This window comes from Dryobates pubescens, chromosome 29, assembly GCF_014839835.1.
Source record: "Dryobates pubescens isolate bDryPub1 chromosome 29, bDryPub1.pri, whole genome shotgun sequence".
Lineage (NCBI taxonomy): Eukaryota > Metazoa > Chordata > Aves > Piciformes > Picidae > Dryobates > Dryobates pubescens.
Window position 1 is genome coordinate 10,826,081 of NC_071640.1, and position 24,229 is coordinate 10,850,309.

The following is a 24,229-nucleotide window of genomic DNA, read 5'->3' on the forward strand; positions in this document are numbered from 1 at the left end:
TCCAACCTTATTGATTCTATGATTCTAAGCAACACTTAGATCTGAGCAAAAGACTGAGGGGAGATCTCATCAGTGGTTACAAATATCTGAGGGGTGGGTGGCAAGAAGAAGGGGCCAGGATCTTGTCAGTGGTGCCCTGTGATAGGGCAAGGGGCAATGGACACAAACTGGAACACAGGAGGCTCCATCTGAACAGGAGGAGAAACCTCTTTGCTGTGAGGGTTCTGGAGCCCTGGAGCAGGCTGCCCAGAGAGGTTGTGGAGTCTCCTGCTCTGAAGACTTTCCAGACTCACCTGGGTGTGTTCCTGTGTGACCTGCCCTAGGGGACCCTGCTTTGGCAGGGAGGTTGGACTCAATAATCTCTGGAGGTCCCTTCCACTCCTCTGCCATTCCATGATTCTATGATCTGCAGCACATCTACCTGAACCAGACAGAAGTCATCCCCTCTGCTCCTAGCAGATCTCTGGCTTGGCAGAGGTTTCAAACACCCTCCATGGCCCAAAGCTGCTGTTTAAAATGACTCACAGCCCTTCATGCTACAGCTGAAACAACCCCAGCTGCTCCTGTCTAGTCCTGCAGCTCTTCAGAGTGACACAGTCACTATTTACAGGCTTTGAGTACAAAGCTCCCCATGAGGCAGAGATGCCTGAAGCAGAAGAGCTGCTGTAATCCCAGCAGATCCCACAAGCTGTACTCTCAGCTCTGGCAGATGAAAAATGTTCACCTTTCCCCAGAAGTTCAAAGCTTTCAGAATGGGGAGAGCACAAATTCCAGCTGAGGATCCTACAAGAACTTGCTGACATCAAAACCAGCCCCTCACCTGCTGCCTCTGATGTTTTCTCCCTGCCATAAGTCATACTCCCACCCTTCAGTGATCAAGAGAGGCGACTCTTGCATTCTGCTCTGGGGAGACCTCACCTGGAGTACCCTGTCCAGCTCTGGGGCCCCCAGCACAAGAGAGACAGGGACCTGCTGGAGCAGGTCCAGTGGAGGGCCACCAAGGGCTGGAGCACCTCTCCTGTGAAGACACACTGGGGGAGCTGGGGCTGTTCAGCCTGGAGAAGACTCTGGGGAGACCATAAGCTGCATTTCAGTATCTGAAGGGGACCTCCAGGAAGGCTGGGTGGGGACTGTTCAGAAGGGCCAGCAGGGCAAGGGAGGGGATTCTCCTCCTCTGCTCAGCTCTGCTGAGACCCCACCTGCAGTACTGCCTCCAGTGCTGGAGCCCCTATGACAAGAGGGATCTGGAGGTGCTGGAAGGTGTCCAGAGAAGGGCCAGGAGGATGAGCAGAGGGGCTGGAGCACCTCTCCTATGAGGACAGACTGAAGGAGTTAGGGCTGTTCAGTCTGGAGAAGAGAAGGCTCCAAGGTGACCTAATTGTGGCTTTCCAGTATCTGAAAGGGGCTTCAAGAAGGCTGGGGAGGGACTGCTCAGGATCTCAGGTAGTGATAGGACTGGGGGGAATGGAATGAAGCTGGGGGTGGGGAGATTGAGGCTGGAGGTGAGGAGGAAGTTCTTCCCCATGAGAGTGGTGAAGCCCTGGAATGGGTTGTCCAGGGAGGTGGTTGAGGCCCCATCCCTGGAGGTGTTTAAGCCCAGGCTGGATGAGGCTCTGGCCAGGCTGATCTAGTGTGGGGTGTCCCTGCCCATGGCAGGGGGGTTGGAACTAGATGATCCTTGTGGTCCCTTCCAGCCCTGACTGATGCTATGCTACTGTACTATACTATGATAGGACAAGGGGGCAATGGTTTGAAACTGGAGCAGGGGAGCTTCAGGTTGGACATCAGGAGGAAGTTCTGCACAGTGAGGATGGTGAAATACTGCAACAGGTTGTCCAGAGATGTGGTTGAGGCCCCATCTCTGGAGACATTCAAGATCAGGACTCAATGTGGCCCTGGGCAGCCTGATCCAGTTGGAGATGTCCCTGCTGCCTGCAAGGGGTTGGACAAGATGAGCTTTGAGGCTCCCTTCCAACCTGATGCCATCTGTGAATCTGGGGTAAATCTCTGCCCACCTGGCCATCAGCAGGGCAGCAGGAAGGGTCTGCCTAAAGTATCCTCTTTGCCCTGTGCTGGGACTTTATTCCCTCAGGAAAGCCCAGCTGAAAGGCAGCTTCTGATCCACAGCCTACATGAGTTTCATTTCATTTCTCAGTGTGCTGACAGGCAGAGATTAGGAGCAAGATAACCCAGGAATCACAGCACAGTAGAAGTTAGAAGGAACTTCTAAGATCATCTAGCCCAACCCCCTGTTAGAGCAGACCTAGAGTAAAACACACAGGAAGATGTCCAGGCTGGCTTGGGATGCCTCTGGAGATGGAGACTCCACAGCCTGCCTGGGCAGCCTGCTCCAGGGCTCTGCCACAATCAAAGTGAAGAATTGTTTCTTCTGTTTATGTGGAACCTCCAACTTGTGTCCCTTGCCCCCTGTCCTGTCACTGGGCACCACTGACAAGAGTCTGGCCCCAGCCTCTTGCCTCTTGATGTTCATCTCTTGCTGAGTAGTGCTCAGATCCCCTCTGGGGCTGCTCTTCTCCAGGCTCGACACCCCCAGGGCTCTCAGGCTTTGCTCCTCACAGAGATGCTGCAGGCACCTCAGCATCTCTGGAGTCTCCACTGGAGTCTCTCTTGAACTGGCAAGCCCAGAACTGGACACAATCCTCCAGATACAGCAGGAGCAGGGAAGTCATTGTGCCCTGTACTCAGCACTGGTTAGGCCACACCTGGAGTCCTGTGTCCACTTCTGGGCTCCTCAGGTTAAGAAGGACATTGAGAGACTTGAAGGTGTCCAGAGAAGGGCAACAAAGCTGGGAAGGGGTCTGGAGCACAGCCCTGTGAGGAGAGGCTGAGGGAGCTGGGGTTGCTTAGCCTGGAGAAGAGGAGGCTCAGGGGAGACCTTCTTGCTCTCTGCAACTCCCTGCAGGGAGGTTGGAGCCAGCTGGGGGTTGGTCTCTTCTCCCAGGCACCAGAACAAGAGGACACAGTCTCAAGCTGCACCAGGGGAGGTTTAGGCTGGAGGTGAGGAGAATATTCTTCCCAGAGAGAGTTCTTAGCCATGGAAATGTGCTGCCCAGGGAGGTGGTGGAGTCCCCATCCCTGGAGGTGTTCAAGAGGGGATTGGATGTGGCACTTGGAGCTATGGTTTAGTTGTCAGGAGGTGCTGGGTGACAGGTTGGACTGGATGATCTCTGAGGTCTTTCCCAACCTTATTGATCCTATGAGTCTATGATTAGGACAGAGCAAATGGGCAGCAGACCCTCCCTCAACCTTGACCTCTTAATGCATCCCAGCGCATGAGGGCACATCGCTGGCTCGTGATCAACTCGCTGTCCACCAGCACTTGCCAGGTCCTTTCCCCCCATAGCTTGAATGTCACTGCTTTGAACACCCATGTTTGAGGCAAGCCCCTAAGTGGTGTGCTAGAGGCAGAGGACTCACGGGTTTGTGGGGCTCAGGATGAACATGGAGCTGTAAGGCAGGATCGGCTTCGGGCCGTTCTTCGTCAAGTCGTCGACGTCCTTCTTCTCCTCCGCTTTGCTTTCAAACTCCACATTGTTCACTGAGAGGGGAAGCCAAGGGAAGAGAGAGCAGAGAGTTAAAGCAGCTCACCCAGCAGGCTGCCTGCAACAGCTGGATATGCAAATGAGGCAGCTGGGACAGCAAACAGCCCTGGAAGCTGCTGATGAAATGGGATGAACAATCACTCGATTATTATCCTCGCTATTTACTACAGCCTGCTACACACTGCAATTAGGCTGCTCAGTGGCTGTGCTGATGAGCAAGGCATCAGCAACAGCCAGGAAATGGAGATGCCCAGGGCATACAAAGTACCTCACACTTTTAGAGTGGTTGGGCTTGCTGATCTCAAAGGTCTCTTCCAACCTCAGATGCACAAGTTGCATCCGGTTGGAATGGAGCCTCAAAGGTCTTCTTGTCCAACCCCCCCTGCAGGCAGCAGGGACACCTCCAACTAGAGCAGGCTGCCCAGGGCCACAGCAAGGCTCATCTTGATTGCCTCCAGGGATGGGACCTCAACAACATCCCTGGGCAACCTGTTCCAGTATCTCACCACCTTTAAACATCAGGAGCAAGTTCTTCACAATGAGGATGGTGAAATACTGAAACAGGTTGCCCAGGGATGGGAATGGAATGGAATGGAATGGAATGGAATGGAATGGAATGGAATGGAATGGAATAGAATGGAATAGAATGGAATAGAATGGAATGGAATGGAATGGAATGGAATGGAATGGAATGGAATGGAATGGAATGGAATGGAATGGAATGGAATGGAATGGAATAAACCAGGTTGGAAAAGACCTCAGAGATCATCCAGTCCAACCTATCACCCAACACCATCTGATCAACTAAACCATGGCACCAAGTGCCTCATCCAGGCTCTTCTTAAACACCTCCAGGGATGTCAACCCCATCAGCTACCTGGGCAGCCCATTCCAATGGCCAGTCTCTCTGTCTTTCTATGACTGAGCCTAAACTTCCCCTGGCACAGCTTGAGACTGTGTCCTCTTGTTCTGGTGCTGCTTGCCTGGGAGAAGAAACCAACCCCCACCTGGCTACAACCACTTCAGGTTTCTCACCCTTTCTAGAAGGCTGTTCTGAACCCCACTGCCAAAGGTTAGGGATCCATTCTCTGCTCTCCATCAGAGAGTGGCTTTGTAGGATAATTCACTTAAGATCATTTCCAAGATGTGAACTGGAAAAGCCATTTCATGCTGCAGATTCTCTTCTCAGACAGATATTCTACCCTTCTCTATTAATTCCTAGGAGCTGGGATCCAAGCACCCCACCCACTTATATCAGTTAGGTGCAGGGATTTTATTACTTTCTTGGCTTGTTTTGCCACAAAAATGACATTTCATTGTGTGAGAGTGACATGTTCAATAAGCTCCTGATTGTATCTCCTGCCAGACACCAGGATGTGGCCAGGAAAGAGGGAGGCTGATAAATTGTGATTGACAGGAGCTTGGTGTTGCAATATAGCAGAATTACCATTTCAGAATGAAGGAAGGGGAAAGAAGGAGAAAGAAGGAGAAAGAAAGAAGGAGAAAGAAGGAGAAAGAAAGAAGGAGAAAGAAGGAGAAAGAAAGAAGGAGAAAGAAGGAGAAAGAAAGGAGAAAGAAGGAGGGAGAAAGAAAGAGAAAGAAAGAAGGAGAGAGAAGGAGGGAGAAGGGGGGAGAAGGGGGGAGAAGGGGAGAAGGGGAGAAGGGGGGAGAAGGGTGAGAAGGGGGAGAAGGAGAGAGGAGAAAGGGGGGAGAAGGAGAGAGGATAGAAGGGGGAGAAGGAGAGAGAAGGAGGGAGAAGGGGGAAGAAGGGGGAAGAAGGAGGGAGAAGGGGGGAGAAGGGGAGAGAAGAAAGAAGGAAGAAGAAGGGAGAAGGCGGAAGGAAGAATAAGGAAGAAGGAGCAAGAAAGAAGGAAGTGGAAGGAAGCAGAAGGAAGAAGCAGAAAGGAAGAAAGAGCAAGAAAGGAAGCAAGCAAGAAAGGAAGAAAGAAGAAGAAAGCAGATGATGGCAAGTGTTGTGTGGCTGAGAAGACAGTGAAGAAGCAAGTAGAGAAACCATTGGCTTCTGGCTGTGCCTCTTGGAAAGCAAGAGTCCTGGCAACCCACAATCTAACATGGACCTCTTGGGTTTCACCCTGCAGTCCTCCTTGAAACTCTCAACTCTCAAAGCTTGTCCCAGGCTGTGACTGTACTGACAGGGGTGAGCCACAAGCTGGTCAGAAGAGGGTGGTGGCCACAGAGCAGACCATAGGCATGGTGACCTTGGGCCCCTCTGCAGAACACTGTGATCTGTGCAGGTAGACCCCAGGCTGAGAAAGGCCAAGGTGGATCTGCTGCAACTGAGATGCAGAGGAGAAGCTCTGAATCACATAGCCTGCAGGAACCCAAAGCAGCAGAGGCACTCAGTGGGGGCTATGAGTGCTGGGCAGCCAGCAAGGACCTGCTCCTCCATCATGGTAGGCTCAGCTAAGAAGCATGAATGCAGTCTGGGGGTTTGAATGCCATGCCACTGCTTCCCTTGACCTTTGCTGAGGGGTCTGTGGGCAGGCAGGCTCTTGGGACACCAGAGGAGCCTTAGCACAGCACTGTTGGGGTAGGAGCTTGCAGCATGGCAGTAGAGGAAGGTGAAAAAGCAGAGGACCTGCTGTGCTCACAACAAGGTTTGCCCCAGAAGCTGCTTGTTTTACTGCCCAGCTCCTAGGTACTGCATCCTGCTGCCTTTATTGCTCTTTCTCTCACACCCAGGTAAGCCATCTCCAGAGACCCTGAGCTGGCATTTTGCAGAGCCACCTGGTGACCCAGGAACCCATCTGGAGCTCCCGCAGGCTGCAGAACCAACATTAACAAGGGGGTGGTTCTTCTGGCCACCCACTGCAAGGATGCTGGTGGCCAGGGCAGCCCCCATCCCATCACCCAGCCTCTGCTGCTGGCTGCCTTGGGAAGTTAGCTCTTTCCTGGCAACCTCACCCCCAAAGCAGGAAGGCACAAAGGAGGAGAAAGGCACTCACTTGGTATGACAGTGGTGTCCCCTGGTGGGGCAGTGATGGTGACAGGGATGTTGACGGTGGTGGTTTTGTCCAGAGGTGGCTGAATCATCCGAGTCACGTTCTTCTGGTTGTCAGCATCTTCTGGCTGCTCTGGCACCTTCTGCAGATAGGTGGTGGGAAGGGTGTGCACAGGGACACTCACACTGCCACTCACCTCGATCTCACACTGGTTCTCCCTAAGGCAGAAAGGCAAATTGTGTTACTAATGCTGGGGAAGGGTCTGGAGAACAGGGCTGGGGAGGAGCAGCTGAGGGAACTGAGGTTGTTCAGTCTGGAGGAGAGGAGGCTGAAGGGAGACCTCATTGCCCTCTACAGCTCCCTGAAAGGCAGTTGGAGCCAGCTGGGGCTTGGTCTTACCTCCTAGGGAAGAAGTGATAGGACAAGAGGAAATGGCCTCAGGTCACCCCAGGGGAGGTTTAGGTTGGAGAGTAGGAAAATGTCTTTGCTGCAGGAGTGGTCAGGGATTGGCAGAGGCTGCCCAGGGAGGTGGAGGAGTCCCCATCCCTGGGGGTGTTCAAGAAATGCATGGCCATGGCACCTCAGCACGTGGTATAGTGAGTGTGGTGGTGCTGGGTTGATGTTTGGACTCCATGATCTTAGAGGTCTTTTCCAACCTTAATGATTCTATGATTCATAGAGAGGTTGGGGTTGGAAGGGACCCTGAAGATCACCCAGCTCCAACCCCCCTGGCATTGACAGGGACACCTTCCACCAGCCCAGGCTGCTCAAGGCCTTATCCAACCTGGCCTTGATGCTGCACCCCTTGCTAGGTCTCACAGCCTGTTTTCTTCACCAAAGTCCTTTGCAGAAGAGTCACAGACTGCAGGACAACTAACTTACAGCACAGTGTGTGTGATCTTTTCCTCTGAGACCTTCTGAATCAACATCCAAGCAGAAGATTCAGAGGGACTGTGCCACTAAATGTCACTTCATTCCATTTCAAGACATCTGGATCTGAGGTTCATAAGCAAGGGCCACATGGTGCTTGCATGGAAGAGTGACATTAGCTTGCCAGCATCAGCTGGGTTCTGAATGGAGTCTGACATCCTGCCTCTTAATGTTCTCCTGAGGCCTTATTTAAATGTGGTGATTCTCTTTTTCAGTCCTAACCCCCCCCCTGCAACGTTGCTGGAAGCAGCTAAACAGCTCCTGCCTCCTTGGGGAAGTGGAAGTGAGGGAAGTGAGCTTGTGCCCATGCTCAGCCTAAAGAGTATGCAAAGTGGTTTGGATTCCATCAGAAGGGAAGATCACACAGACAGGAAAATGATTAACTCAGTGCCACTCACAGCTCTCCGTGGTGACATGAACTCTCTCCTAAAGCATCCCAGGGAATTTTCTCTTCCATCAGGCTAATAAAACTGAAAAGGCAATCTATTCTTCTTTATTAACTGCTCTCCATGCTGCTCCACAACTGCTTGCCTCACTTGACTTACAGGAGAATGAAACCAAATGGGGGACATCATTGTCCTTAATGAGAGAAGCCAGGAGAGGTAACAAGTGGTGGTGCAGCTCACCACTTGGGCTCAGCAGAACAGAAAGCAAACCAAAGGGCTACAAGCAAGGCTGGATGCCATTTAAAAATGTATCCCTCAGAAACTCCCCTCAGAGGCTGGGAAATTCTCTGCTCCTTGTCGTGTCCTAGAGGCTCTGTTGGTGTTTACACTAAGGACTTACATGGCCCAGAGAAGCTTGATGGGTTCCTAGAATGGTTTGGGTTGGGAAGGGCCTTAAAGATGATCCCATTCCAACCCCCCTGCCATGGGCAGGGATGCCTCCCACTAGCCCAGGTTGCTCGAGGCCTCATCTAACCTGGCCTTGAACACCTCCAGGGAGGTATATCCACAGCCTCCCTGAGCAGGTTGTAGAGATTGCCCAGAGAAGCTGTGGAGGCTCCAAGCCTCTAAGTGTTCAAACCCAGGCTGAATGGGTCCTTAAACAACCTGGTCTAGCAGTAAGTGTCCCTGCCTGTGTCAGGGGGCAGGAACTAGAAGATCTTCAAGGTCCCTTTCAACCCAAACCACTCTGTGGTTCTGTGATGACACTTCCTTCCTCAAATCTGAGCTTTTCTATGGGCCATCATGGACCATCCTTGGGAGCCTTTGTTGTCACTGATTGAAGCAAACCAGAACTGCAGGTCGTGGTGGCAGCTGGTGTGAGAGCAAGAACAGCAACAGGGAACACCATGGGGGCAGAATCAGTAATTTCCTGAAACACAACTGGGGGTCTTGTGCCCCCTGAGCTGTCCCAGGGACAAGTCCAGCCCAGCAGCACTCACTTGGGCTGATGGTTGCGGTGCTCCTTCTCCCCAGCCTCCCCTTCCTTCTCGCCGTTCTCCTTCTCCACCGAGTCGTAGGTGGCCAGCGCCCGGTTCCTCAGCCTGTGCCGTCTGTGAGGCTCTTCCCCGTTCTCTCCCTTGGAGCTGGGCTCCCCATCCCGGTTGCCAGACCTGGAGCCGCCGCGGTGCCGGGAGCGCCGCTCGCCGCGGGCGCCGTTGGCGGCGCCGTTGCCCTCCTTGCCCTGCCGGTCGGCGGAGTGCCGGTGAGGCCGATGCCTGCGGTGCTCCTTCTCGCCTCCCTCATCCACCGAGCCTCGCCGGTGGTGCCTCTTGCCCCCCTCCTGCCCCCTGCTGCGCTCGCTTTTCCCTTCCTTACTGCCCCCTTCCACCTCCTTGCTGCGGCTCCTGTGCTGCCTGTGCCTCTCCTCCTTGTTGTTGGGGCCGGGCTCCCCGTTCTCCTCCTTGGTGCCGTCCCCCTTCTCGTGCTCCGCCGGCTTGTCCTTCTCCCGATGCCGGTGGTGCTTCCGCGGAGCTTCCGCCCCGTCGGTCGAGCCGACTTTGGTCTGCTCCACCTCCTGCACGTCCCCGGGGCTCAGCTTGCTGACGTTGTTCCTCCCCTCGCTCCTGGGCTCTACCACCAGCGGGCGGTCCAGGTGAGTCTTCATGTCGGGCCTGATGTGCAGGGTGGTAGCGTAGCGAACCCTCTCCTCCGGGTCCAGCTCGTTGTACAGAGCCTCGCAGCTGGCGCGGAAGTTGTGCATCCGGATCTGGCTGGTCCTCTGCTCCCACACCGACTTGGACTTGGAGGAGTTCTGCTGCTTGCTGAGGAGAGGGAGGAAGGTGACAAGTTAGGATCCAACTTTGCACCTAAACAAATTACATCAACCAGGGAAAGAAACCAACCCCAAAGAACAGCAAACCCAAGCGACAAGGAACCAGAGGACACTGGCAGCCGGGGCCGGCGGGGGTTAGAGGGCTGAGCCGAAGAGATTAGAGGGATGGAGAGAGGTTGGCTGGCAGAGAACGTGAGCAGGGAAAGCCAGCAGGAACATCAGGGTTAGTTTGCCCCACGCCACGGAACAGCTCCTCTGGAACGGGCTCATCGCAATCTCCTAGACGTGGCCATCCCCCTTGGAAGGCCCAGGTGAAGTCTGAAGGGTTTGCAAAGTCTCTGCACACAAAAACCACAGGGCACAGCCAGAGCTTTCCACCAGCCTACAACCACCAGCACCTTCCTCCCCACCTGGAAACAGCTGGATAAGCAAGTTAGTGCTGAGCAGGGGAAGTTAGATTGGTAGGAGTGAGGGGACACGAAATCGGCTCCCAGGGATCCCAGTCTGAGCGCCCTGCCGCCAGCCCTTTCCCTTCCCAGCCAACCAGAGGGCCGTGTCCAGGCTGCATGACCATGAGAGCCAAAGGCACAGGGAGATGCTGCTCTAAACTCACAGCATCCTGCTGAGGTGAGGATGGACCATCCAGCCCAAGCATCCTTGGGGTCTGAAAAAGTGTAAGAGAGAAAGGAAAAGCGTTCTGTATAGTGTGAGAGCCCCCAGGGACTGGGAGAGTCCTACAGAGATGCAGATGTAAAGGGAGCATCTTTGTGCCCTGCACAGACCTCATCCCTTCTGTCCCCAGCATCTCTATTTAGGGCAGTGATCATCCCCTCTGTACTTGGCACTGCTGAGGCCACGCCTCAGCTGGGCTCACTTCTGGGGCCCTCACTCCAAGGATGATATTGAGGTGTTGGAGTGTGTCCAGAGAAGGGCAACCAAGCTGGGGAAGGGTGTGGAGAACAGGGCTGGGGAGGAGCTGGGTGGGGTTTAGCTTGGAGGAAAGGAGGCTGAGGGAAAGCCTCATCACTCTCTGTAAGTTCCTGAAAGGAGGCTGAAGCCAGCTGGGGCTTGGTCTCTCCTCCCAAAGAACAAGTGGTAAAATAAGAAGGATTGACCTCAGGTTGCACCAGGGGAGGTTTACCTTGGATGTGAGGAAACATTTCATGACCAAAAGGGTTGTCAAGCCCTGGAAGAGGCTGCCCAGGGCAGTGGTGGAGTCCCCATCCCTGGAGACATTCCAAAGATGTGGTACTGAGGGACATGGTTTAATGGTGAGCTGATAGTGCTGGGGGAATGATTTGACTTCATGGCCTTGAAGGTCTCTTCCAACCCAAATGATGAGGATCCCTCCCTTGGCATTGTTTTGATTTTTCCACACAGCTCTTGGTTTCTGACCAGGACATCCCAAGGGGTCACCTGCCCAGCTGAGGAAGGAAGGGAATTCACAGAATCACCAAGGTTGGAAGAGACCTCAAAGATAATCAAGGCCAACCTGTCACCACACACCTCATGGCTACAACCCTACCCTCCCCAGCTCCCTCAGCCTCTCCTCACAGGGCTGTGCTCCAGACCCCTCCCCAGCCTCATTGCCCTCCTCTGGACACCTCCAAGTGTCTCAATGTCCTTCTGAAACTGAGGGGCCCAGAGGATTTCCTCTGAAAGATTCAAAGTCAAATTCTGCTTTTGCACAAAAGCAAAGTTTAAAATCCCACTGGAATGGAAGCAGAGTGGATTTAGGCTGGCAAGGGAGGACCAGCACCATTTCACAGAGCCACAGAATGCATTGGGTTGGAGGAAACCCCTAAAGGTTATCTTGTCCAAACCCCCTGCAGTCAGCAGGAACATCCCCAACTGGATCAGGTTGCTCAGAGCCTCATCAAGCTTGACCATGAATGTCTCCAGGAATGGAGCCTCCAGCACCTTCCTGGGCAACCTGTTCCAACGTTCCACCACCCTGATGGTAAAGAACTTAACCATAGAATCATAGAATCAATAAGGTTGGAAAAGACCTCAAAGATCATCAAGTTCAGGGAGTTGGAGAGAGCAAGAAGGTCTCCCCTGAGCCTCCTCTTCTGCAGGCTAAGCAACCCCAGCTCCCTCAGCCTCTCCTCACAGGGCTTGTGCTCAAGGCCTCTTCTTCCTAGTGTCCAAAAAACTTCTTAACATCCAAATGTCCAGGAACTTCTTCCTTAATGAAACTTCTGGCAGAGAGAGGAAAATCATTTTCCTCCTACCTCCAGTCCCTCTGTTTCCACATGTCAGCCTGACCCCAGCAGCTCCAGAGCTCAGCACACAGCCCACCAGGGAGGCTGACGTGCTTCCTGACGTACTTTCTGGGCTCCCTTGGTGAAGGAAGGAAGCAGCTCCTGGTGTGTGTAGCTGCTTCTGGGCACTGTCAGGTTCTGTGACCATGTGGAGCCCCTAGGGCAGGCAGTGTCCAGGTGGCACAGTGGGAGCTGCTGGGAAGGGTTTGCAGCTCGCAGCTCTGCAGGGGATCAGCTCCTTCCAGAGGGGGCTGCTGCCTGTGTCTGCCCAAGAGGCCAAACCTGACCTAAATGCTCACAGTGGAGGGGATGAGGGCAGCCAGGCAGCTGGGAAGGAATCTTTCAGTCACAGAATCATTTAGGTTGGAAGAGACAAAGATCATCAAGTCCAACCATTAACCATGGCCAGGTCCCTCAGCACCACATCTACACAGCTTTCTGACTCAACCCAGAAGTGAGTGAGCATAGAATCACAGAATCAATAAGGTTGGAAGAGACCTCAAAGATCATCAAGTCCCACCTGTCACCCAAGACCTCCTGACTACTAAAGCATGGCTCCAAGTGCCACAGCCCTCTGCAGATATTGGAAAGCCACAATGAGGTCTCCTTGGAGCCTTCTCCTCTCCAGACTGAACAGCCCCAACTCCCTCAGTCTGTCCTCACAGCTGAGCAGCTCCAGCCCTCTGCTCATCCTCGTGGCCCTTCTCTGGACACCTTCCAGCACCTCCAAAACAGAGGCTCCAGAACTGGAACCAGAGCTCCAGGTGTGGTCTCAGCAGAGTGGAGCAGACTGGGGGGAGGATCACCTCCCTGGCCCTGCTGGCTCTGCTTCTCTTGCTGCAGCCCAGGATGAGATCCATCCTTAACACTGACACAGGCGGCAGAGGTGATTGCCAGAGGATTACAACACCCAGCCACCCACCGGCTTTGGTTACTACAGAAGCCAAGGAGCAGGAGGTTCTGAAGCAATGCCTGCTTCCTTTCTTCCTGCTACAGCAAAAGGCAGAGCAGTAAAATAAGACTAAAAAGCAGCAAACACATCAAGCACCATAAAAAAAACACCCCACTGGCAAACGTGGAGCCTGCTTGCAAGCTCATTACCCTATCCAATCCAGCTGAGAACATCAGGAGCAAGTGACAACGTGCATAAAGCCTGCTGCAGGGAATGGAAGGAAAGCAGCAGAGCAGGTTGGTCCCTCTGGGGACAGTGCTCAGGGCTTTCAGAGCCAAAGTGGCAGCAACTGGAGGGAATGTGTCACCTGCTTGTCCCTTTCGATTACGTGACGCTGGCTCCCTGCGAGTTCCTACAGCAACTGAGCACAGACATATGTGACAGCTTCTGCTCTCCTGTTGCTCTGCTCTTAGCTCCTTGCAGAGGAGAGCTTTTGATCTTACATGGCAGCCTGGCCTGCATCAGCAATAGTGTGGCCAGCAGGAGCAGGGAGGTCATTCTGCACTGTGCTCAGCACTGCTTAGGCCACACCTTGAGTCCTGGGTCCAGTTCTGGGCTCCTCAGTTTAAGAAGGATGTTGAGATGCTGGAAGGTGTCCAGAGAAGGGCAACAAAGCTGGGGAGGGGTCTGGAGCACAGCCCTGCGAGGAGAGGCTGAGGGAGCTGGGGTTGCTTAGCCTGGAGAAGAGGAGGCTCAGGGGAGACCTTCTTGCTCTCTCCAGCTCCCTGAAGGAAGGCTGTAGCCAGGTGGGGGTTGGTCTCTTCTCCCAGGCAAGCAGCCCCACAACAAGAGGACACAGCCTCAAGCTGTGCCAGGGAAAGTTTAAGCTGGAGGTGAGAAAGAAATTCTTCCCAGCAAGAGAGATTGGCCATGGGGATGTGCTGCCCAGGGAGGTGGTGGAGTCCCCATCCCTGGAGGTGTTCAAGAGGGGATTGGATGTGGCACTTGGAGCCACGGTTTAGTTGTCTGGGGGTGTTGGGTGATAGGTTGGACTTGATGATCTCTGAGGTCTTTTCCAGCTGTATTGATTCTATGATTGTGGCACAACAGGAATGTCACCTTAAAACAAACCCCAGCTTCCTTACAGCTGCCTGCCAGGGAGGGTTCTGTGCCCATACACACAACACAGAGCACTGCAGAGGAGGTGGGAAAACAAACAGGGCAAACCCATCACCCCTGCTTCCTCCAGTGTTTGGTCCAGGTCACTAGTGGGGGCTGCATGAAGTGGGACAGGCAAAAACCATCTACAGCAGACCTGCCATCAACAGTAGATCTACCATCGATAGTAGACCCACCATCTACAGTGTGCCTGCCAGCAAAAGCAGACCTGCCATCTACATCCCATCCCTTTGTGAACACCTCCAGGCCTGGTGACTCCACCACCTCCCTGGGCAGCACATCCCAATCTTGCTGGGAAGAACTTTCTCCTCACCTCCAGCCTAAACCTCCCCTGGCACAGCTTCAGACTGTGTCCTCTTGTTCTGGTGCTGCTTCCCTGGGAGAAGAGACCAACCCCCACCTGGCTACAACCTCCCTGCAGGGAGTTGCAGAGAGCAAGAAGGTCTCCCCTGAGCCTCCTCTCCTCCAGGCTAAGCAACCCCAGCTTCCTCAGCCTCTCCTCACAGGGCTGTGCTCCAGACCCCTCCCCAGCTTTGTTGCCCTTCTCTGGACACCTTCTCAACATCTTTCCTAACCTGAGGAGCCCAGAACTGGACCCAGGACTCCAGGTGTGGCCTAAGCAGTGCTAAGCACAGGGCACAATGACTTCCCTGCTCCTGCTGGCCACACTGGTCCTGATGCAGGCCAGGATGCCATTGGCCTTCTTGGCCACCTGGACACACTGCTGGCTAGATACCTCTGCTAATGCACTCTGAGCAGCTCCACTGCTTTAGCTTGGATGAAGAAGCCAGCCAAGCACTCCTGCCTGTGGCTGGGAAGGAATACAACCCACACAATCCGTGTGGAATCAAATGAAATTCCTATTAATGAACGGCTGACTAATGTGGCTGCAAATAAATTCCTCCAGTCGCTTGTGCAGACTGTTCAAGCAAGGCAAGGGTATTTTTAGCCACATTCTAATCTTAGGGTTTTCCTTAATGATTAAAGATTTGTGTTCCCATAACCTTCTAAAACCCTGCTGCAGTGAATGGCACTTGGCTTCCCAGAACTCCTTCCAGCTGCTCTTGAGCCAGTGATGAACGAGAGCTGCCTCCGAGCAGCGTAACTTGGAGTTAAAAATACCCCCAAGCCCAGATTGTGGCTGGGAAAGAATCTGTCCTGATCAGAGAGGAGAGGGAATTTCTTGTTCAAGGACCATTCCAACAACAACCACCCAAAAAAAAAAAAGCAGTGCAAAAAAAAAGCAAACCCCAAACCAAAGCCCCAAAAGCCCTTTCCACTGAAACCACATCTTCTGCTCGTTAACTTGGGGAGGCTCTCCCCCCACACCCTTCCCATTTTTCCACTTGGACCATACAGAGCAGGATTTTTGGTTTGGGGTAAGAATGCCCAGGGCTGGATGGTTCCCCTCTCTTTGGTTTGACAAAACCAAGTTTCTGGCAGAGGAATTCACCACAAGGGTTTGAATGCACTGCACCACTGCCCCCAGGAGCTGCTGCTGCTTGGATGCTTTCACTCCTTTTCTCCTGCGTAGAATCATAGAACCAATAAGGTTGGAAAAGACCTCAGAGATCAGCAAGTCCAACCTAGCACCCAACACCTCCTGACAACTAAACCATGGCTCCAAGTGCCACATCCAATCCCCTCTTGAACACCTCCAGGGATGGGGACTCCACCACCTCCCTAGGCAGCACATTCCCATGGCCAATCTCTCTTGCTGGGAAGAACTTTCTCTTCACCTCCAGCCAAACTTCCCCTGGCACAGCTTGAGACTGTGCCCTCTTGTTCTGGTGCTGCTTACCTGGGAGAAGAGACCAACCCCCAACTGGCTATAACCTCCCTTCAGGGAGTTGCAGAGAGCAAGAAGGTCTCCCCTGAGCCTCCTCTTCTCCCCTCTCTCTGGGGTTGCTGAGGGAGCAACCCCAGCTCCCTCAGCCTCTCCTCACAGGGCTGTGCTCCAGACCCCTCCCCAGCTTTGTTGCCCTTCTCTGGACACCTTCAAGTCTCTCAATGTCCTTCTTAACCTGAGGAGCCCAGAACTGGACCCAGGACTCAAGGTGTGGCCTAACCAGTGCTGAGTACAGGGCAGAATGACCTCCCTGCTCCTGCTGGCCACACTGTTCCTGATGCAGGCCAGGATGCCCTTGGCCTTCTTGGCCACCTGGGCACACTGCTGGCTCATGTTCAGCTGGCTGTCAACCAGTATGAGCTGCATCTCCTCTGGAGCTCTCTGGGGAGATGCACCAAGCTCTTCCAACAAGCTGCTGCAGTGGGGTGTGCCACAGGGACACCTTCACCAAGGACTACCGCAGAAAAAGCTGCCCAGACTCTTCCAATGCTATTCCCCAGGCTTGGGGCAGAATGACTGGGAAGCTACCCGGCATAAAAGGACCTGGAGGGGTGTTTGACAGTGACCAGATGGAGATGAGTCATTGTGTGCCCAGGTGGCCAAGAAAGCCATCAGCATCCTGGCCTGGATCAGCAATAGTGTGGCCAGCAGGAGCAGAGAAATGATCATGCCATGGTCACTGGTGAGGTTGCAGACTGAACCCTGGGTTCAGTTTTGGGCACCTCATTGTAAGAAAGACATTGAGGTGTTGGAGTATCTCCAGAGAAGAGCAATGAAGCTGGTTGAGGGTCTGGAGAACAGGGCTGGTGAGGAGCAGCTGGGGGAACTGGGGTTGTTCAGCCTGGGAAAAAAGGAGGCTGAGGGCAGACCTCATTGCTGTCCACAACTCCTTGGAAGGAGGCTGGAGCCAGCTGGGTCTTGGTCTCCTCTCCCAAGGAACAAGCAAAAGGTCGGGAGGAAATGGCCTGAAGTTGCAGCAGGGGAGGTTTGGGTTGAACATGAGGAGAAATTTCTTCCCTGAAGTTCTTGGATAGGAAAGCTCCCTCAGTGAAAAATGTGAGGGGTTTTCACCACTCTCACCCTCAGGTTGCATTCCCACTGACTTCACAGCTGCATTTCCAGGCAGTTTGGAGAGCTTCAGACACAGGATGTGCTGAGCACAGGTAATTGATCTCAGCAGCAGGAGGAGGCTGAGATGCCAGAGAGGGGAAGAGCTGAGCCCCACTTTGGGGGGCTGCTGATCCCTTGGACATGCATGGCTTGGCAGCTGCGAGCTGGAAAATTCCAAGGTGTGTTTCAGAACTAACTTCAGGAAAGATCTAACACTTCACTACCATCCCAGGAGGTGTCCATGGCCACCATCCCCATCATCCCCATCATCTGCTGCTGCTCAGTTTGAAGGCAGCTGCACCATTTCTTTGTGCAGCTCTGAAGTGATGCAAACTTCATCCAAGCCAAAGCTTCCTGGTGCTAATGTAGTAAACCTTTTCCTGCTTTCAGCTTGTTTTTTGCCTCCTAACAGAATGGTTTCACTCAACCATAACTCAGCATCCTGCATGCTGCTCCCTGTTGCTCTAATGAGGACAACTGAAATGATTCTGTGAAAGATGCTGAGGGGCCTGGAGCATCTCTGTGAGGAGGAGAAAGAGCTGAGAGCCCTGGGGCTGTTGAGCCTGGAGAAGAGCAGCCCCAGAGGAGATCTGATCAATGCTCAGCACAATCCCAGAAGCACAAAGAGGAGACTTTGCTTTATGCACAATGTGACCTTAAAAACATGCCAGGAAATCATAGAGTCATTAAGGCTGGAAAAGACCTCTAGGATCAAGTCCAACTTCCTACCCAACACCTCCATGGCCACCAAACCATGTCCAGAAGCGCCACATCTGCTCAACCAGTGGCAGAACAAGAGGACACAGTCTCAAGCTGTGTCAGGGGAAGTTTAGCTCGAGGTGAGGAGACCTTATTGTTCTCTCCAACTCCCTGAAGGGAGGTTGTAGCCAGGTGGGGGTTGGTCTCTCCTCCCAGGCACCCAGCACCAGAACAAGAGGACACAGTCTCAAGCTGTGCCAAGGGAAGTTTAGGCTGGAGGTGAGGAGAAAGTTCTTCCCAGAGATTGGTCATTGGAATGTGCTGCCCAGGGAGGTGGTGGAGTCACCATCCCTGGAGGTGTTCAAGAGGGGATTGGATGTGGCACTTAGAGCCATGGTTTAGTAGTCAGGAGGTGCTGGGTGCTGGGTTGGACTTGATGATCTCTGGGGTCTTTTCCAACCTGGTTGATTCTGTGCCTCTATGACTCTTTGAACACTTCCAGGGTTGATGACTCCACCATTTGTCCCAAGCTCATAGAATCATTAAGGGTGGAAAAGATCTTTACCAAGTCCAGCCATAACACAGCTGCCATGACCACTAAACTATACCCTGAAGTGCCACATCTAGAGCTTCTTGAACACCAGGTTAGAAAAGACCAGGTTGGAAAAGACCTCAGAGATCATCAAGTCCAACCTAGCACCCAACACCATCTGATCAACTCAACCATGGCACCAAGTGCCTCAGCCAGGCTCTTCCTAAACACCTCCAGGGATGGGGACTCCACCACCTCCCTGGGTAGCCTGTTCCCACCCCTGACCACTCTTGCAGTAATTTTTCCTAATCTCCAATCTAAACCTCCCCTGGCACAACTTAAGCCACTTGCCTCTTGTTCTGTCTCTAGTTACTAGGAAGAAGAGATGAAAACCAGCCTCACACCAACCTCCTTTCAGGGAGCTGCATAGAGCAATGAGGTCTCCTCTCAGCCTTCTCTTCTCCATGTTCCCAGGCCATCATTAGGCACAAGATCCCTTTTCAGGCCTCAAGACTTGTTTGGTATTTCAGTTACACATTGTGATCAAATCATTGCCTCCACATCATTCATAGCAGGGTGAAAGGGAAAAAGGGAGGTTAAAAGCCATGTCACTATGGCTTGATTTAACCAAAGACAGGCTGAGGTTGAATAATGGAACTATTAAGTCCTCCTAAAATCCATAGAATCAGTGGATCAATAAGGTTGGAATCACAGAATCAACCAGGTTGGAAAAGACTTCAGAGATCATCAAGTCCAACCTGTCACCCAATACCTCCTGACAACTAAACCATGGCTCCAAGTGCCTCACCCAATCCCCTCTTGAACACCTCCAGGGATGGGGACTCCACCACCTCCCTGAGAAGCACATCCCAATGGCAAATTACTCTTGCTGGGAAGAACTTTCTCCTCACCTCCAGCCTAAACTTCCCCTGGTGCAGCTTGAGACTGTGTCCAGTCACACTGCATCCATCTGCAGTGTGCTCAGGCAGCCAAGAAGGCCAATGGCATCCTGGCCTTCATCAGGAACAGTGTGGCCAGCAGGAGCAGGGAGGTCCTTGTGCCCTGTGCTCAGCACTGCTTAGGCCACACCTTGAGTCCTGTGTCCAGTTCTGGGCTCCTCAGGTTAGGAAGGAGGTTGACTTGCTGGAATGAGTCCAGAGAAGAGCAACAAAGTTGGTGAGGGGCTTGGAACACAGACCTGTGAGGAGAGGCTGAGGGAGCTGGGGTTGCTTAGCCTGGAGGAGTCTCAGGGGTGACCTTATTACTCTTTACAACTACCTGAAGGGAGGTTGTAGCCAGGCAGATGTTGGGCTCTTCTCCCAGGCAGCCAGCACGAGAACAAGAGGACACAGTCTCAGGCTGCACCAGGGGAGGTTTAGGCTGGAGGTTAGAAGGAAGTTCTATACAGAGAGAGTGATTGCCCATTGGAATGTGCTGCCCAGGGAGGTGGTGGAGTCACCATCACTGGAGGTGTTCAGGAGGAGACTTGATGGGGTGCTTGGTGCCATGGGTTAGTTGTTTAGGTGGGTTGGATTGGCTGATGGGTTGGACACGATGATCTTGAAGGTCTCTTCCAACCTGGTCTATTCTATTCTATTCTATTCTATTCTATTCTATTCTATTCTATTCTATTCTATTCATTTGAACTTAGTTTTCCCTCTGCAGTGTTCAAGCCACACACTCCAGAAGACATCCTGCCAAATACACTGCAACAGCCCAGACCAGACTCTGTTACGGCCAAAGTCCTACCATGAGCTCTGAGCTTTTGATACAAACCAAGACAAAAGACCTCAGGAATGATGTCACAGTTCCTTTTTTCACCATAGAGTGATGGAAATAAAGGAGATGGCCCAGACAGTGAGCAGCTGAAAGCAAGTGATAGAGATCAAGAACAATTTGGGTTCTTGGATGGACAAATGACAAATTCCTCCTTCTGGAAGATACTGAAGCTTCTTCATTTCCCTCTGTGTGCTATCAGCTTGTCTACAGCTGGGTGGGTGCAGCAGAGGTGTGCTGTGATGGTTGGGCTGGGGGAGAAAGAGCTGCTTGAAGCTTTTATTCAGGAGAAGGAAAAAGGTCCCAACTCTCTGTGGCAGGTGCACAACACTTCTGAGGATCACAGGATGTCAGCAGGTGGAAGGGACCCAAAGAGATCATCCAGTCTAACCCCCCTGCCAGAGTAGGACCATACAATCCAGCTCAGGTCACAGAGGAATGCATCCAGACAGGCCTGGAAAGTCTCCAGAGAAGGAGACTCCACAACCTCTCTGGGCAGCCTGCTCCAGTGCTCTGTGACCCTTACAGGGAAGAAGATCCTCCTCATTTTGAGGTGGAACCTCCTGTGCTGCAGCTTACATCCATTGCTCCTTGTCCTATACCAGGGAGCAAGTGAGCAGAGCCTGTCCCTGTCCCCTCCCTCCTGACCCCCAGCCCTCAGATCTTTATAAACATTTATCAAATCCCCTCTCAGTCTTCTCTTTTCCAGACTACAAAGCCCCAGGTCCCTCAGCCTCTCCTCCCCAGGCAGTGCTCCAGTCCCCTAATCATCCTGGTAGCCCTCTGCTGGACCCTCTTCAGCAGATCCCTGTCCCTCTGGAACTGAGGAGCCTACAACCTGCCCTTCCATGATGCTGTGATTCTCTGATAGCACAAGAGGCTGGAGATCAGCACCAGAAGAATGACTGCCCTGGCTTTTCTCTGTCATGGTTTTTAGTTTTGGTCTAAGGATCTGGCTCCAGTGGTTTGATTTCAGGTTTGGAGTCACCCATTTAGAACATCTGTTTTGAAAGCAATCAAAGCAAGAGCCTGACCCTCTGTGCCCCAAAAGGGTCTGGCAGCAAGTTTAGTTCTTTCAGAGCAGGAAACCCATGGCTCTGCAGATCCTGGTCCTTACTGATGTTCAAGGGATGTTATATCCTTTGAGCAACCTGAGGGGGCAAAAGGGACAGGGATTTTGGTGGTGGTTTCTCCTTTTCTTTCCCCCCTTTAGAAGCTCTTTGGGGTTTTTGACCAGCAGATTGCTGTTCAGCTTTCATCTCTGCACACAAATTTCTCTCTTCACTATAATTACAGCAGCAGCACTCCCAGCAGGTACACACAGAGGGATACAAAAGCAGCCTGAACCTCTGCTAACATTCACCCAGGGAATGGGAGCTGACAGCATGGTCCCAAGAGGAGTTGTTGCAGTTCATCTGATTGAATTGCAAATCAACCCCATATTTCTAGCTATGACATTTATACTGAGCAAATCCCAGAAGCCCAGCCTGCTGAGGGTTGGAAGGGACCTCTGGAGGGCAGCCAGTCCTACCCCACTGCCAGAGCAGGTTCCCCCAGAGCAGGGTGCACAGGGTGGCATTCAGAATACCTCCAGAGATGGAGACTCCACCACCTCTCTGGGCAGCCTGTTCCAGCCCTCCACCACCTCACCAACCTGGGGTTGTTTAGCTTCTGTCAGAAGTTTCATTAAGGAAGAAGTTCCTGGACATTTGGATGTTAAGAAGTTTTTTGGACATTAGGAAGAAGAGGCCTTGAGCACAAGTCCTGTGAGGAGAGGCTGAGGGAGCTGGGGTTGCTTAGCCTGGAGAAAAGAAGGCTCAGGGGAGACCTTCTTGCTGTCTACAACTCCCTGCAGGGAGGTTGTTGCTAGGTGGGGGTTGGTCTCTTCTCCCAGGCAACCAGCACCAGAACCAGAGGACACAGTCTCAAGATGTGCCAGGGAAAGTTTAAGCTGGAGGTGAGGAGAAAATTCTTCCCAGCAAGAGAGATTGGCCATTGGAATGTGCTGCCCAGGGAGGTAGTGGAGTCCCCATCCCTGGAGGTGTTCAGAAAAGGCTTGGATGTGGCACTTGGAGCCATGGTTTAGTTGTCAGGAGGTGTTAGGTAATAGGTTGGACTTGATGATCTCTGAGGTCTTTTCCAGCCTGGTTGACTCTATGATTCTATATTTGACGAACACACAGCTCAGAGAATAGTTGCCTTGTGGCTTTTTTCCCCCCAGTACTATGTGTTTAAGTGTTATGGGATGTTAAATTCTCTCTTGAATCTTCATCTTGTGATGGTTGATGGAGTCACAGAATCCCAGCCTGGATGGGAGGTTGGAAGTGACCCATGGGGATCACCCACTCCAACCCTCTGCCAAAGCAGGGCACCCACAGCAGCCTGCCCAGGATCACAATGGCCAGGGGTGGTTGGAAACTCTCCAGAGAAGGAGAAGAAATGAACCAAAAGCTGCCTGAGTCTACTTGATTCCCCTAAACGTCACTCTCCCAGCCCTGTGAGATCTCCCAGACACATCACACCTTTTACCAGTCCCTGTAGCTCACCCTTGGTCACAGAAGCTTAGCTCACACATCACACCTGTGCACTTTCAATAGAAACACATCTGAGATCCACCAGTGGACAAGCCCACCCAGAAAATACCCAGGGAAAAAGGAAGATGTCAGGAAGCTGGTGGAAGACCTTACCCTTTCCTCCATCACCTTCCTTCACCATCCCCTTGCTCCTGCCAGGGGTAAGGAAGGGTGAAAAACACCTGCAGGGCAGCAGAGCTCTCTCTGCACCTTCCTACCTGTCAAGATTCCCAGCAGCCAGGAAATGCATTGGAAGAAATGAACCAAAAGCTGCCTGAGTCTACTTGATTCCCCTAAACTTCACTCTCCCAGCCCTGTGAGATCTTCCAGACACATCACACCTACTTTTACCAGTCCCTGTAGCTCACCCTTGGTCACAGAAGCTTAGCTCACACACCACACCAGTGTACTTTTAATACAAACACATCTGAGATCCACCAGTGGACAAGCCCACCCAGAAAATACCCAGAGAAAAAGGAAGATGTCAGGAAGCTGGTGGAAGACCTTACCCTTTCCTCCATCACCTTCCTTCACCATCCCCTTGCTCCTGCCAGGGGTAAGGAAGGCTGAAAAACACCTGCAGGGCAGCAGAGCTCTCTCTGCACCTTCCTGCCTGTCAAGAATCCCAGCAGCCAGGAAATGCATTGGAAGAAATGAGCCTACAACTGCCTGGGTCTACTTGATTCCCCTTATTTTCTCTCTCCCAGCCCTGTGAGATCTCCCAGACACACCACACCTACTTCACCAGTCGTAGCTCACCCATGGTCTCAGAAGCTTAGCTCACACATCACACCAGTGTATTTTCAATACAAACACATCTGAGGTCCACCAGTGGACAAGCCCCCCCCCCCCCCAGAAAACACCCATGGAGAAAGGAAGATGTGAGGAAGCTCCTTTGCTTCACCAGGCCTTTGGTACCTGCTGCGGTGCACACGAGGACAAACCCGCGCGTGGGTTAGCTTGGCACTTACTTGTCTCTCCAACAGCATTGAGGAAGAAAGACAACATCAAATGGTAAAGGTATCACCCAAAGCAGAGGCACTAAGATGGGTTTGATGAGCAGCTGGTGACCAGGTTTGCTGTATTAGTCAGCAGGGAGCAATGGGTTCTCCTACAAACCTGCGTCGGCGTCAACACCCCCGCGAGCGACAGCAAAGCCAGCAGGGTTGGTTTGTTAGGAGTGAACAGAAGGTCTACCACTGTTTGCTCAGCCACGGGTGCATAGGAGCTTGCTGAGTGCCTCAGTCTCTCCAGGTCATAGAATCATTGAATGGTAGAGGTTGGGAGGGACTTCTGAAGATCCAGTCCAACCCTCCTGCCAAAGCAGGGCCACTCAGGGCAGCTCGCACAGGGACGCACCCAGACGGGTCTTGAAAGCCTCTGGAGAAGGAGACTCCACGACCTCTCTGGGCAGCCTGTTCCAAGTGCTCCACCAACCTTACAGTTGTTAGCTCCAACTGTAAGCTCTCCAAGCTCTGCAAGCTGTAAGCTTGGAGAGGACAGACACAAGCAGTGCTCCCAAGGATGTTGATGCAGTTCTGCAATTTGGGCTGGCCTGGCTCCAGTTTCCAGCAATCCCTTTTAAAGCTCTCCCTGATAAAGAGTGCACTCACGGTGGGCCCCCATCCTCCTATTGAACCACAAGTGCAAACACTGGTGGAACATCAAAGCCATCAGCC

At 52.7% G+C, this 24,229-nt stretch overlaps 1 protein-coding gene across 1 annotated transcript in view; it reads right to left on the bottom strand.

The window, feature by feature from the left end:
• CACNA1B (calcium voltage-gated channel subunit alpha1 B) overlaps nt 1-24,229 on the bottom strand; it is a 432,602-nt gene that overhangs the window by 107,827 nt on the left and 300,546 nt on the right. Inside the window, exons 19-21 of the mRNA XM_054174438.1 lie at nt 8,844-9,665; nt 6,530-6,744; nt 3,439-3,559 (exon numbers count right to left, since the gene is read on the bottom strand). Coding sequence (XP_054030413.1) covers nt 3,439-3,559; nt 6,530-6,744; nt 8,844-9,665 — 1,158 coding nt within the window. The remainder of the gene's footprint in view (nt 1-3,438; nt 3,560-6,529; nt 6,745-8,843; nt 9,666-24,229) is intronic.